At 45.6% G+C, this 15422-nt stretch overlaps 1 protein-coding gene across 10 annotated transcripts in view; it reads left to right on the top strand.

The window, feature by feature from the left end:
* MYT1L (myelin transcription factor 1 like) overlaps positions 1 to 15422 on the top strand; it is a 526890-nt gene that overhangs the window by 421209 nt on the left and 90259 nt on the right. For all 10 annotated transcript variants that reach the window (XM_025354739.1, XM_025354742.1, XM_025354744.1 and 7 more), the window contains 4 exons: positions 4060 to 4310; positions 6873 to 7109; positions 8764 to 8885; positions 9764 to 9832. In XM_025354739.1, the coding sequence (XP_025210524.1) occupies positions 4060 to 4310; positions 6873 to 7109; positions 8764 to 8885; positions 9764 to 9832 (679 nt within the window). The remainder of the gene's footprint in view (positions 1 to 4059; positions 4311 to 6872; positions 7110 to 8763; positions 8886 to 9763; positions 9833 to 15422) is intronic.

Raw genomic sequence — 15422 nt, 5'->3', positions numbered from 1 at the left:
TAATGTGCCTTGAGAAACTTTCAAGCTACTATCCAGTGGCTGAACTAATTTGCGTTTCCACCAAGAATATATAAGTGTTCCCTTTTCTCCACAGCCTCTCCAGCATCTGCTGTTTTTGGCTTTTTAATAGTAGCCATTCAGACGGGTGTGAGAAACCGTCTCACTGTGGTTTTGATTTGCAGTTCTCTGGTGACTAGTGACGTTGAGCATTTTGTCACATGATTGTTGGCCACTTGTATGTCTTCTTTTGAGAAGTGTCTGTTCATGTTCTTTACCCATTTCTAATGGGGGTTTTGTGGTTTGCTTGTGGCTGTAGTTGTTCCTTATAGATGTCAGATATTAGGCCTTTGTCATCTGACATAGTTTGTGAATATCTTCTCCTATTCTGTAGGTTGTCTGTCTGCTCCATTGATGGTTTCTTTTGCTGTGCAGAAGCTCTTTACTTTAATTAGGTCCCGCTTGTCTATTTTTGTTTTTGTTGCAATTGCTTTTGGAGACCTAACCAAAAAAATATTTGCCAAGGTCAGTGTTGAAAAGGGTATTTCCTAGGTTTTCTTCTTAAATTTTTATAGTTTGCCATCTTACATTTACATCTTTAATCCATCTTACCTTAATTTTTGTATATGGCAAAAGGTATGGGTCTAGTTTCATTCTTCTGTGAATAGCTCGGCCATTATCCCAGTACCATTTCCCCATTGCTTGCTCGCATTGGCCTTGTCAAAGATTAGATGGTTGTAGGTGTGTGGCTGTATTTCTGAGTTTTCTATTGTGTTCCACTGGTCTGTGTGTCTGTTTTTACACCAGTACCAAGCTGTTTTGGTTACTGTAGCCTTATAGTGTACTTTGAAGTCAGGTAGAGTGTAACCTCTGGCTTTGTTCATTTTGCTTAGGATTGCTTTGGCTATTTGGACTCCTTTTTGATTCCGTAGAAATTTTAGAGTCATTTTTTTTCTAACTCTGTAAAGAATTACATTGGTGTTTGATAAGAATAGAATTGAATCGGTAGATTGCTTTGGGCAGGATGGCCATTTTAACAATATTGATTCTTCCTATCCATGAACATGGGACATTTCTCCGTTTATTTGTGTCATCTCTGATTCCTTTCAGTAGTGTTTTATAGTTCTCCTTGTGGAGATCGTTCATCTCCTTGGTGAGCTGTGTTCCTGGGTATTTCCTTTTCTTTGTGGCTACTGTGAATGGGATTATCTGCTTGATTGACGGTCAGCCTGGATGTTAGTGGTATATAGAGATGCTGGGGTAGCATTTTCTAATTGATAAGATGCTGAGCTCTCCCAGACAAACACATCGTTGATGGCAGTCGAGGCTCTTTGTGGACATTGGGCAGCCTCAGTCTCCACATCTGTGAGGTGGGCATGTGGTAGCATCTTACAGGGTGGTGGAGGTCTAGATGCAATTCTGTTGGAGGATGCTGTGAACACAGTGTAGCGAGAGTCATGGTGAGAGGAGCTTGTGACGAGAAGTCTCTGGGCGTGAACGGAAGCTCCTGCCTCACCTCTGCGCCCACACTCCTGAGCATCGCCCTCACCAAAGCTGAGGGCAAGGTTGCCAGCCAGCCTAGGCCAGCTGCAGTTGTTTGTTGCATTGACTTGTGTTATTCCTTTAATTTTTTTAGGAATTGAAATTCCCTCATTTCAAAACAAAAGTGTTATTATTATTTTTTTAATTTATGTGGGCAATGATTTTTTTTCCCTAAACCAGTGGCTAGCCCTCACCAGTAAAAACGAAACCCCATATTATTATTTCATTTCTCCTACAATTGTTCTACTATTTCTTAACAAAATTGTAAATGATGTAAAATCACAACCTTTAGTTCATATCCAGAGTATCACAAACTGCAAACTGATGGTTGCTCAGGGTGGCTCAGGGTGCTCACTGCACAGGGCCAGTGGGGGTGTCCTCACAACCTCTGCTGTCTGCCTCTGGTTGACTCCCTTGCAGCCCCATGGTGGTCTCTCTCAAAAGCCCTGGCGTGGGCCTTGCTCAGACCAGCAGCCACTACCCACCCCGCCCTGTGCTGCTGGGCTCCCTAGAGGAGGGGCGTTCCCAAAGGAGAGAGAAGGGAGGGGCACACTGATGGACACTCAGACGTGCTTCTCAGGGGCAGCTGTGCCCCACCAGCCGTGGGACCACTCTGGGTGACTTTGCTCATTCAGATTAGCAAAACACAGTCATAATATCAACAGATGACTGTTGTATTTCATGGGTTTTGTGGGTGTGGATTTGAGCCTCTGGTTCATGTACGGGAATCTGGGTGTAAAGCGGTCACTTGCTTGGGGAATTCTCTGTAGCTTTTGGCAGAGGCTGAGACGAAGACAGTGTGGCCAACTCCCGCCCTGGGTACTGTCCTCAGTGCTTCCTCTGCAGGGGCCTGTGCGTTACAGAATCACCAATAACACACCTCTTCCCCATGTCCTGAGAGCTTTCAGTCCCAAACCAAACCTTATCAATGATGACCGCTTCTTTTTTTCCTTTGTATCCGAATCCAGGGCAATTTCTTAGCATTAGCTCATAATGACCGTATCAGCAATGTGAGAAAGCTTTTTGCTTCACTTAGCTTTGTTCTCTTCTTCCTCTGTGGGGAGGAGTCCCTGGGGAAGCCTGGTTCCAGGTTCAGAGCTGCTGCTGATGGCACGGAAGACACCGCGAGAGCCATGACTGCCTGCGAGGTCTCCCTTTCCTTGCAGCAGCAGATTAAACCACAGTTTCCGTTGGAATTAGGCAGCCTGGAGCTTTGCTGATTAGGAGTAGGGCAGCCCTAAGCACCAGGAGAACCCGGGCTGGAATGTCTCTAGCCTGTCACCAAGTCCTCCCAGCTGCACTCACGCTGCTCCCAGGGAAGCAGGCAGGAATGTCTTGGGGAAGAAGTTGCTTCCTAAAGGGAGGGACTCACTGACAGAGGGATTTAGGACATGAGAGAGACCAGGTCCACCCCTGAGTAACTCTTCACTCTGCTGGATTCCAAGTGAAATGTCTGGCCATGCACAAATGATGTCCTGTGACATTAACTGGCAGGGATAACAATTAATAAAGAAGGACCCATCAGATAAATCCTGGACTGAAACATTTTCATGTACTAAAGGAGATTTTTAACAGCTCTAACAAATAACCCTTGCCCCTCAGTGCCGGTTTGGCTGTTAGTGAGTGTGGTGGCTCAGAAAGGATTGCCGGGCAGTGGGAATCGTGTCAGTGAGGGTCAGTGCAGGGAACAGAGAGGCCGTGGCTATGAAAGGGGCAGCTGCACACGTGCCCCACATGTCTGCCCGCCACCGAGTGGCCACTCAGGTGTTCCGACATTTATCCTGAGCGTATTCTCTACGTGCATTTCCCCCTTTCACTCCCATGGCTGGTATCAGCATTCTAGAAAAAAAGAATGTTGGACTCACCCTGTCTGGTCTGCAGGCCCAGCCAGAAATCCACTTCCCAAAGCACGTGGTCCCCACAGGCCCAGCAGGTGGCCCCCAGGTCCCCTTGAATCCTGGTCACCTGCACAGAGGACCCGGGCCCCAGGAGGCTGCCACAGCCCCTCTGGCTCAAAGGAACAGCCCACTTCTTGACAGATGAGAGACTGGATCCAGGTCGGGTCACCAAAAGTGCTCGTGAGCCCTCATGTGCGGGGGAGGAGCCCCACCCACTCTTAGGGGCCTCCACAGGGGTTTGACTGGGCAGGAATTCCCGGTCACTTGCCTACACTCTGTGGTTCCTGAAAGCTAGCCAGCCCTGTGTCTGTCTTTCCAGGGACCAGGTAACTGTCTGTGCTGGGTGCGAGGTGCAGCCTTTCCAACAGGTGATGAATGCTCCTCCAGGGCAAAAAAAATAAGAAAAAGGGGAAAAAGTAGAAAAAAAGGAAAGGAGCCAGAGGGTTTTGTTTTGTTTTCGTTTGCCTGTTGTTTGTTTTCTTTACACCAAAGCCCCGGCACCCTGAGGGCCGTCCCACGCGGCTGTGTGTGGCTAAGGCGGGGGCGGGCAGGCCCTGCCATGTGCTGTCTGCCGTGTGCCCTGCGGCCGGGGCCTGAGTCATCCCTGTCCCTGTCTCCCCAGCGAAGCGGTACTGCAAGGACCCCAGCCCCAGCAGCAGCAGCACCAGCAGCTACGCGCCCAGCAGCAGCAGCAACCTGAGCTGCGGCGGGGGCAGCAGCGCCAGCAGCACCTGCAGCAAGAGCAGCTTCGACTACACGCACGACATGGAGGCGGCCCACATGGCGGCCACCGCCATCCTCAACCTGTCCACGCGCTGCCGCGAGATGCCGCAGAACCTGAGCACCAAGCCGCAGGACCTGTGCGCCACGCGGGTACACGTGCCCGGGCAGGTGGGGCCCCTGGCGGGTGGGGGAGGCGGGCCGCGGGCCCAGCCGCCGAGACACGCGGCGCTTTCAGGCAGCTTTATGGTGCGAACGCCCTGATCTCCTAAACCATTCCTGCCACTGTGAACAATCAGTGCAGCTTCCCTTAAAGCAGCCTGAACAGCACCGTTGTCCAAAGCGCATCCATTTTCTCCATCAGAGGCAAGGGTCAGATCTTGTAAATTAATGGGCATCAATGGATCCTTCTCTCCAGGATCCAGAAGCATTTCTGTAAACAAAGAACAGCACGTGGTCCTCCTGTGGTCTCCAGTGACCACACAGAGGATGCACAACGCAGCGCGGACCTCCCTTGAACTTTGACAGGAAGCTCTGCTAGCACCGTTGCCAAGTGAAATGCAGGCATCTGCCTGTGGATTCCTGGGTAGCAGGGAAACAAAGGAAGTAAAAATCAGGCTTCACACCAAGGGATCAGCCGTGTATTTACAGCCAGCACTCGTTAGTTCCACATTTGCATGGGTGCTGTAGTGCTATGAAAGAGTGTCTATTTTTAATTTTCTTATCAATTGAACCAATGCTTCTGCTGGGCGGGAGAGAGAGCCTTTAGGATGCAGCACAGACCTGGGAGAGCCGCCTCGCCGAGGCCACCAGGCGGCCGGGGAGAACCGGGCGGTGCAGGGAGCGGTCTGTGTTCTCAGAGACGCTGAGCAGCGGACACGTTCACCTCCTCTCCCGATAAACAAAGGGCTCTCCACTGTGCAGCGCTGCCTGGCCATGCACCTGAGTGCACAGCACTGACAGTGGTTCTTGTAAATACTTGTAGTTGGTATGAATGAAGAAAGGTCAGTAATCTTACGTTTTGCAAATGTTTTTTCTTCTATCAGTATATTTAGTCCTAGATATTGGAGAAGCGTCAGGGGCCTGCAGTTTTCATGGTGACCAAGGTTGCAAAAATGCAAGGTTAGCATGGAAGAGATTCTGTGGCAACCACAAAAAAAAAAAAAAAAGCAGAGACCCTTTCCAAATTTTGTTGCACTTTCTTAAAATTAAACTAAGACTGAGAGAATAAATCCAACATTCTGAAACTTAAATTAATATCAGAACTTCAAATCAGAGTGCACTTTGACAAAGAGAGTTCAGGCAGAATGATACTGTATAATTTATCAAGGTAACAGCTCCAGGGATGGTGGTCTCATTCCAAGCATCTTCCTTCTACTGTTGCGTTGAGAGGAGAGAGCTGCTAGACCTTTGAGGAGGCAGCAGCTTTCAGACCAGCTCTGAAATCAAATTTTGCTCAAAAGAGTGTCACTCTTTGGGGAAAAACATGCAGGATTGTTAGGGATATTTTGATTTTTTTTTTTTTTTTTACTTTCTGTCCACGTGTCCCTTCTTCTCACTTTCTCCCTGAGAGGCAAATGCTGCAGAATTCTTGATGCATTTCAAAGCATCCTTTAAAAAATCCAAAAAGCCTCACTCTGGACCTCGTTGTTGTTGTTGTTGTTGTTGTTGTTTAAGCCAGTAGACTAAATTGCAGGTTTGCTGAAATTTAGAGGAGATCAGATGGTAATCACTGTAGTAAAGGTATTTTTAGCTGCAACTGCAGATGTCCTTTCTTAAAATGAAAAATTATCTTCATCATAAAAGTTCTTATTACAGCCAGGCCCAGTGGCTCACACCTGTAATCCCAGCACTTTGGTAGGCTGAGGCGGCCGGATCACTTGAGGTCAGGAGTTTGAGACCAGCCTGGCCAACATATAGTGAAACCCCACCTCTACTAAAAAATACAAAAATTAACTGGGCATGGTGGCGCAAACCTGTAGTCCCAGCTACTTGGGAAACTGAGACAGGAGAATTGCTTGAACCTGGGAGGTGAAGATTGCAGTGAGCCCAGGCCGTGCCACTGCACTCCAGCCTGGGTAACAGAGCAAGACTCTGTCCCTCAAAAAAAAAAATTATATTACAAGGTAAATTTTAGTTTCTTCTCTTTCTTTCCTTCACCCTTCTAATTCTTTTGTTATCCTACTCCCTAATTCTTGAACTATTAGCATCAATAAAATTAAAAGAGAATTTTTAAGCTGATATATATATATGTGTTTATACACACACATACATACATACATGCACATACATGTATATACACACATGCATACACGCAAAATTTTTCTCTCTTAGGTATTTGTAACTGTAATAAAATTAAAACTAAACACTTTGTAATTTTATTCTGAACAAACTCTAAATCAGAGATATAATAGGACAACAAGGAAGGAGAGAGAGAGGATAGACAGTAGATAAATAGGGAAATGGAGGGAGGGAGGGAGGGTGGGAGCGATGCCTGGATTCTCCAACCAATTTTGCAGCTAAGCATGGGATAGCAGGAATGTACCAAAAGACCAGGACTGTTCACCTTGGGAGTTCAGGCCAAGGAAACAGCAGTGAGGAATTCCGTGTTTGAACGCTCCCCTGGCTGATGGCAAGACTGCAGTCTGGGAGGAAGGACCCGTGGTGTTACAAGGTGCCAGGCCAAGCACAGTCACCATGTCTTTCTACCAACAGAACCCTGACATGGAGGTGGATGAGAACGGGACCCTGGACCTCAGCATGAACAAGCAGAGGCCGCGGGACAGCTGCTGCCCCATCCTGACCCCCTTGGAGCCCATGTCCCCCCAGCAGCAGGCAGTGATGAACAACCGGTGTTTCCAGCTGGGCGAGGGCGACTGCTGGGACTTGCCCGTAGACTACACCAAAATGAAACCCCGGAGGATAGACGAGGACGAGTCCAAAGACATTACTGTATGTCCTTTTCATTGAGCCTGTGTTGACTGCCAGACTTTAAAATGGGGCCCCAGCTGAAACAAGTGCCATTTGCACATACCTTATGAGAAAATATATTTTCTCTTTAAATATGACCTTTAACTGAGGAGACTTAGAAAACAGTTTTTGTTGACCCAGAAGAGATTTGTGACTAACACTGATTAGAGTGAAACTATTGACTCTTGTAAATGATAAAGTTTATTTTCTAACAAATATGTTTTGTTACAAATGATTACTTTAAGAAAACATATAAATAGCATGTGATTCATTTTTCTGGGTGTCCTGTTGGAACAATACTGGATTTTCCTTGCTGGTAGAGAATTTTAATAGGAGTCTTAGATACTTAAATGGTTAACTGTGTGCTGTTAATTAACTAGCTCTTCGAAACTAAGGACAGTGTCCCTTCTCTAAGAAACCTAAAGTATTCAAAAGAGTTTACTCTAGCCTTGAATAAATTACTCTAGTACCATCACCTAAATCTTTGTTTATGACTGTATTACTAAAACATCTATGTCAAGAACATATTTTTGAAGTAGCTACAGTGTTCAAATTCAGGTTATTAAAATAGATATAATGCCCTTTAGGCTTTGAAAAGAAATAAAGAAAAATGTTTTCTTTATGTACTGACTTAAAAGTCTTTGATTCTGAGAACTATGACATCCTCTTTATTCACTGAAAAATGAAATTTATTTTTAGTACAATGGAGAGACCACCATCAAAGCACTAGTGTCTTACAGAAACAAGGAAATAGGAAAAAAAAAAAAAAAAGAAAGAAACATTAGCCCCATGTAGAAATTGGCAGAGAGGGCACCTGCTTATAAGCCTGTTATCTGCGTTCTTCAAATTGATTTCAGCATCCAGGCATTGTGAAAAAGAACCAAATCAGAGTGGCAAGCTAAATTTCTAAGTATTTTTTTCTCCTGCAGTGTTGAATCATTACTACCAAATAAGGCATGGGTGGTTGAATCTCCAAATTTATTTTAGTTGAAAGTAAGCCCTCATAAAATGACAGAAGTGTTTTCATCCTGGATCGTCATGGAAGACAAACCTTCCCATGTAGCTAGACTTAGGAAATGTGTCTGCTGAGCATCGCCACCTGTAGAAACCTCCACGTTACTGCAGTTGAACACACAACTGAAAAGGAAATTTACGGTTACTTTCCTCTAAATTGGTCTCCATTACCCCAAATCTTAAAGCACGTGCTTGCAAAATCCTGACCAATGGTGGGGGAAAGCTTAGCCCTAACACACTGTAGTTCCAGTGTTGAATCTTGCAGGCAAGTGTTGGATAAAGCAGCCCACCCACAGGTGTGTGCTGAATGCTGAATGAGGAAGACCAAGTTAAACGTAGTCTCTGGCTGCCGGACCGTGTGTGTGTCCATGTGGTGAGCACGGCCAGGTGAATGTTCAATAAGGGCCCTGACCACTGACAGGTGACCATCATTTTAGTTTAGAGCAGTGGAAGAAAAGCTCAATATGCATTTTCAGAAGGGGCATTATCAGGACAGAGGATCTTAAAGGTACAGCAGAAAGAGGTGTAAGATCAGAGGCCACCCCAGAGCCACGAACCGCCTCCCTCAGTCTGTGCGCCGTGTGATCATCCGTGTGGCTCTGAAGCTGTGTTTTGCCCACAGCCAGAAGACTTGGACCCATTCCAGGAGGCTCTAGAAGAAAGACGGTATCCCGGGGAGGTGACCATCCCAAGTCCCAAACCCAAGTACCCTCAGTGCAAGGAGAGCAAAAAGGATTTAATAACGTAAGCATGCTGTGAGGTGAAATTATGAATCTTCTTAATCTTCCCATTCTTTGGCTGATTTTTAAAAACCGGATCTGTATATGCCTTGCCGTTTGAGCATGCGACATTCGCAGCATACAAATGTTTCCGATTGCCGGGTCAGTAGAGTGAGCAGCTCACCGTGCACTTGCCTGTTCCCAATGACGCTCTGTTGGACGGGGGCGTCATTTTCATTTAACCCGTGCATTTTGCCGCTTTTCTTCAGGGTGCTTAAATCCCCTTGCAGACATTGCAGCTAAACTGGAAACAATGAAACTTTTTTAAAAGTTTTTTTTTAAAACATACTTACTATTTTGGCTGTTTTTGTTTTTGTTTGGTGGCAGATGTCCAACTCCAGGGTGTGATGGGAGTGGTCATGTGACTGGTAATTACGCCTCACACAGAAGGTGTGACTTCATTTTCCTCATGGTGGATTCTGTCTTTTCAATTTATTGTTTTCAGCTTACCTCAACAATGCTGTCAAAGTAAAAATGTTGAATTCTGTGTCAACCCTTTAAGTGCTATATGTTGACCTTCAAAAGCATGCTAATTTATGTGTTGTATAATGTCTTTTATCTTCAAATAAACAACCTAAATTTGCAAAATTCTTCTTAAGCATTTAAGCCAAAGAGCACAAATGTTTTATCTTATTTTTTAAACAATTTCTTATTAACAGAAACATTTTCTTAAATTTATATTCGAACCAATTCAGAATTAATTATGTAAAAAAAATTCAATATACAGCACTTGCCCATTGCTTTTCTGCATTAAACTCTTTAATTTTGGTTTTTATGTTGTGTTTGTTCGGGAGTTATGCGCTTCGCGGTTGACTGACCTGCCTGTCCCGGCCTGTCTTACAGTCTATCTGGCTGCCCCCTGGCGGACAAAAGCATTCGAAGTATGCTGGCCACCAGCTCCCAAGAACTCAAGTAAGATTTAATGACAATAATTCTCTTTTAAAAATCCATGCACTCAGTAGTTCACAAAAAAAAAATGATGTGTCATTTGCAAAGAAAAATGTCTGTTAAAAAACATGGCCTGTGCACCCCAGTGCCTTGATATAGAAACGTGATTGAGTCCTCGGAATTTCAGCCACTTTTCCACACAACCCATTCTGCCTTTTTCCCCTGACATACCTCCAGCTTGTTCATGTCATATCCTTCCTATCTGGAATTTCCTAAAGCATGAGTGTTTTCTCCAGATATGCATGCATATGGAAGGGAAATTTTACAGTTACTCAAATTTTTAGAAAATGACTAAATAATCAAAATTTAATTTTTAAAATAAATTCATAGGAGTATTTACAATATGGATACCTAAGTAGCACTCATGACAAAATCTACCATCATAATAGCTATTTTCTTAAATACACCGTGGTCTTAGTCATGAATACTCTTTAGGACAGTGTCAGCTCGCGGTTCGGGGATCTGGAGAGTCATGGAATTCAACCAGACACGCATCATTCTAGAGTTTTACCTCCCTCTTCTCTATGCCTGTCATTTTTAAGCATAAATCTGGCAAAAGGGTGAAACACCTACATTTATACTGCCACACTGAGATTTCCCTCCTTCGCCTAGACATCTCTAGATGCAGGGCCAGACAGGTTCGGAAGAAGCGGGTAGAAGTCACGGAGGGAGTCTCAAAGCCTCCGCACTCCAGGGAGAGCATAGGTGCAGGTGCACACAGGGAAAGAGGGCGAGACCTGGGAGATGCTCACAGTGCGATAAGAGCCAAGAGTCCCCAGATAATCGCTTTAAATTATTGGACATTCCATATCATTATGTCAAATTGCTTGGTTTTCCTTTTGTTTGGAAAAAGCATTGTTATCCACGCAAAGAGAATGCTGCTTTTCAACCCGCATTTGATCTCTTTCCCAATCATCCCTCCCCACCTCCCAGACCCCTGACGATAGACCAGGACTATTGCAAAGTGTAGGCTTCTGTTTCACACCCATGTCGTCTTTTACAGGATCCCTGTCCAAGGCCCTAGGGCCATAGATCACCTGCTTATGTTCAGTGACTTCCTGAACTAGCTCTTTCGCTACAAGACCCTTGGAACTTTCTTCATGGAATGTAAACGCCTGGAGGGCTTCCTCTTACTTAACGGCTGTAAAGTCTGTAGCCTCATCCAAAACAGTTCCTCATGGACAAAGTAGCTTTAGGATCTCAAAACGACAGCATTAGCAAGAGCAATTCAACCCGCTTTGTTCAGGCATCTTTTGTATGGCTGGAAACCACATTTCCCTCATGGTCAAAACATGACTAACTCCCCTGGGAACTTGGCCAATACATCAGAACATGGCAACATTCCTTTGAATTTCTTGATGAGGGACACTTTGCAAAAGATTGGCACATCTCCAGTTCCAACAGGCCAGCTGTAGACAGGAAAACAGCCTCTGTAAAAGTTGCTTCTAGTGTTGCCTCTAACTGGTCAGAGACTGCAGGGATTCGTTCTCTTTGGCTTGCATCCCTTCACGTTGGGCTTGGCGGCTTATGTTGATTTGAAATTCCGGGCCAGCTTGCTGTTTCTCCAGCATCAGCACTTTCTTCTTCTCTTACTTCATCTTGCAAGACGGTGTGATGGTCCCCACCTTTAGCATTTTCCGAGGGAGCCGGTTAGCTCTTCGTGCCTTCCAGGGCAGGGTGGGCATGGGCAGCCCCTCCTTCCTGCCTTGTCTTGGAGGGGAGACTGTATCTTCCAGGAGATGGATGGCCTTTTCCTAATTGTGGTTGCTCAAAAAGCCACACTCGTGTCTAAACTTATCTTTGCAAAAAGTAAATCCTGTTCTGATAGAGCCTTTCTGGGAAATCTGAACTTGACTAATTTTCTTAAATGGTCCTTTTCTATGAATGGATCTTCAAAACTAAGAATTTCAATCAAGCATCTTCTGTAAAAACACTAATGTTTCAATGACCAAATTTTACTTGATGGTATAACCATAGGTTATAATTTCTTTTCTTTAACCTTGTAATTGGTGACACCCTTTATCTGTTACCTGTTGGATCTGGGTCAGCAAGATCTGTTGGGTGGGTTTCTCAAGCCCAGGAACATGGACTGAGCCCCTCATGACTTGCAACAACTTTCTTTAGAATAATTCGCGCATTAGTCCTTTTTAATATTCTTTGTGTATATTTTCAAGGGTTTGGTCAATTTGTCCTGCAGCAGCAGCATCCCTGATTAACAGCATGACGTTAAACCATTCACTGTACCCTGCCACAACCTCTAATCATTCATAAACACATGGTAGAAAGTGGGCCCCAATTACCTCCGAAACTCTTCTCTACGTGTCAGCTAACAAATGGAACTTTCTGGAAATTTTCTTCTTGTCACTTCCAATGCTGAATTGTGATATTTGGCCTTTAACAGGACATTCTTGATCATGGACAAAGCAAATTTTCCAGATAAACTCTCGCTCTTGGATCCTGTAAGCTCTTAAACTTCCTGAGATAACACTTTGCCTGGTTCTTACCCAGAGCAGCAAACGTTGGGACGTTTCGAAAAGAAAATTCATAACCTCACGTCCAATTACGTGTAACGTGTAAACTGAAACTGGATTAAAATTTAATGTGCACCTGAATCTTACTCCAACTCTGGGACTGTTGCTTTCTTTGCTCTGTAGCCCATCTGGTGTTGAAGACATAGTTCAGAGGCTCAGACGTCAGGAAGGAAGCCCCCAGGTTAGGACCGAAAGCCTCTGTGCCTGGCAGACTTTTGCGCATCGATGCTTCAAGGTGGAATTCATCGTCACCTTGTATGCCCTTTCTAGGAGCCGACCTCCCAGGGTCGCCGTGAACCCTGCCTGGCTGTGATATTCACTGAGATCACAGGCCAAAAAACAAAAAAGAATACATTTGTGCAGATTAGAGTTTTTGGGGGATGAGAACTCTGCCCACCATGAGCTCTGATTCCCTGTAAGGTTTCTTCTCGTGACATTTCATTTGCTAGGATTCCCTGAAACAAACAGCAGGAAAGAGCTTGCAAAACCTATTGCAGCTGGTCAGCCTTTTCTTTTTCTTTTTCATTGTCTTAAGGAACCGTATTCTCCCAGCCAGGAATTATTTTTTTCTGCTTCCAGATGTGTGTGCCATTGTAGACATGGGCATGGTGTAGGTATAACCAAAGTAAGCCAAATGCAAACTGATTTCGATCACAGGGAATTGGCTCTGAAGAGGAGCCCACAAATCGGCTTCCATTTATGCTTTGGTGGGCCAAATTAAGATTACTCCTTACTATCCTTGCCTTTATCTTATACTACCATGAGTCCCGACATTATGTAACTCCTTGTAGGAAAAAGAACCTTGGGCTACTTGTTGGTTTTCCTGGAGTCTGAGCTTGGCCTGAGTCATCCCGGCAGTGAGCGGGTTGTACTTTTGGTCCCTCGGCCTTCGCAACGGTCGTGTACGCTCTGTAATCTCTAAACTAGTATCCTAGGCATTTTTCAGCTTGAGCATGCAGGAATTTTAGCCACATCTAACACATCTTTTTAACCTGGTTACATGCATTTTAAAATACGTCTTAAGTCAAAGAATTAGCATTTTGAACGTAGGTCAAGATGTTGCTTTTTGCTAAGGCTACTTATTTCTAGCCCATCCTGGGGCTTGGATTCTCTGCTGTAAACATAACAGGCACAGGGAGATTATTTGCCAGGCTCTCCTGAGAGAGGTGTGAGCTTTGCTCACCCCACAGCCTCCGTTGTTAGGGTGCAGGAGGGTCGTCCGCTTTGACTGCTCACCAAGTTCTTAGGAATAATCCTCATTTCGGTAATCTTTTGCTTTCACAGTTTACAATAGTCAATCCACAGAACTCTGTGAATTACAACTGGCCTCGGCTGGGGTCTAGTTTCTTTAACAGGAGGCCGTATTTCCTTATCAGGGGAATGAGCTGACCTCTGTGTAAATTCAGCTCTTTTAGGACAGAAAGTTGTGTGATTTCAGCCTCCACATTGGGAGGGGAGCTGTGTGATCTCCCACTTCAAAGATTGCTCTTGTAGCACCCTTCTTTCTGTTATAAAAGATCGAACCATTCAGCAGCTGACTTGGCTCCCCCGAGAGCACCTGGGTGCACGTGACCAGCGATGTGCGTGAGCGGGAATGTCTCGGGGAGAAGAAGCGATGGCCTGGGGTTTCTCAGGTGCGGGTCCCTCCGGCGCACAGGGTCCGCTGGGACTCCAGCAAGCGCCGCCCAGGCCACGGGGATTGTGTGCCTGCCCCAGAGCCTTCCCCAGATCTGTGGTGGTCCCTGCTTGTGCTGAAACACTGCAGGCTTGTGGGGTGCCCGACAGTGGACAAAATGCTTCTGCACAGACTGTCGTCTTCGTGAGGAAAAGGGGGAAGAGGTGCTTAGACCCATTTCACGGATGTGAGAACTGAGGAACGGGTGGTTGGACTGCTCAGTGGAGATGCACAGACTATCAACTGCAAGGACAGAGCCCGACTCAGAAGCTTTCCCACGCTTCACGCTTGCTCCTCAAAAATCAGGACAAAGCCAGACTCAGAAGCTTTCCCACGCTTCATGCCTGCTCCTCGGTCATTAATAACATCACCTTCAGGGCGCTGCTTTGTGATTGAGAATTAAGGGTTTACATTTAGTGATGACTACAGCCCTCCACATGCACACACACACACACAATTTATTTTTGTTTCCACACTTAGCCTCGTGCAGTTTCCCTGTGACCCGCACAGGGAGCTGAGCTGGGACCCACCGGCGGTGGCCACCTCCCCGGCACTGTGCCACATCCCTGGTGGAACGCTGACACGCCCACTCCTCACAATCAGCTAAACACATTTTGAACTTGCTCCTCCAGGGACCCAGTTCTACCATTTATATTTTCACATCTGTAAATGGTTTATAAAGTTTGCACTATGGCATTTACAGAAAATATCCTACAAAATACAGCCTATTGGAGTTGTTTTTTATCATCATGAGTAGGAGAAATTAAAATATAGGAAATACAATTAAGCATAATAAGTAAAGCTTCTAAAACAAGAATGTTTCAGAATGACTCCAGGCACACACACGCGCACACACACACACACACAAATGAACCAGCAAACCAACAATAAACCACTCAGGTCTTGGTTCACGGAGTTTCTTGTTGAGGGAGGATGAGCCAGAAGCGCCTCGGTCTTTCCTTCCATTTCTCAAGTCCACCGTCAGGGCGAGCCCAGCAGCAGGAGCCTCCCTGGCCCAGTGGAAAGGGCTGTAAGTGGGGAGGGTCCCTGCTGCAAATCTTTCTTCCTGCCTCCTCCTCCTCTCACAGGAAGCCTGAGACCTGGATTATTAAGGGAGGGACCCAGGCATTGGGGTTTGGGCTGAATCTTACTTATTTTAACTAACTATACTGACGCACAGGCCAGCCAAAAACAAAACAACCACCACGTCGAGAATCTTTAGTGTTTAGCTTTTTTTTTTTTTTTTTTTTTTTTTTTTTTTTTTTTTGCGGTTTTTCCTTGTTTTCCCCCATTGGGGGGTTCGCAGGTCCCCGCCAACTCCCCCCCCCCGGCCCCAGCATATTTTTTT

This window comes from Theropithecus gelada, chromosome 13 (genome assembly GCF_003255815.1).
Source record: "Theropithecus gelada isolate Dixy chromosome 13, Tgel_1.0, whole genome shotgun sequence".
Lineage (NCBI taxonomy): Eukaryota > Metazoa > Chordata > Mammalia > Primates > Cercopithecidae > Theropithecus > Theropithecus gelada.
Note: the sequence above shows the minus strand (reverse complement) of the source record. Positions and strands in the feature narration are given on the sequence as shown.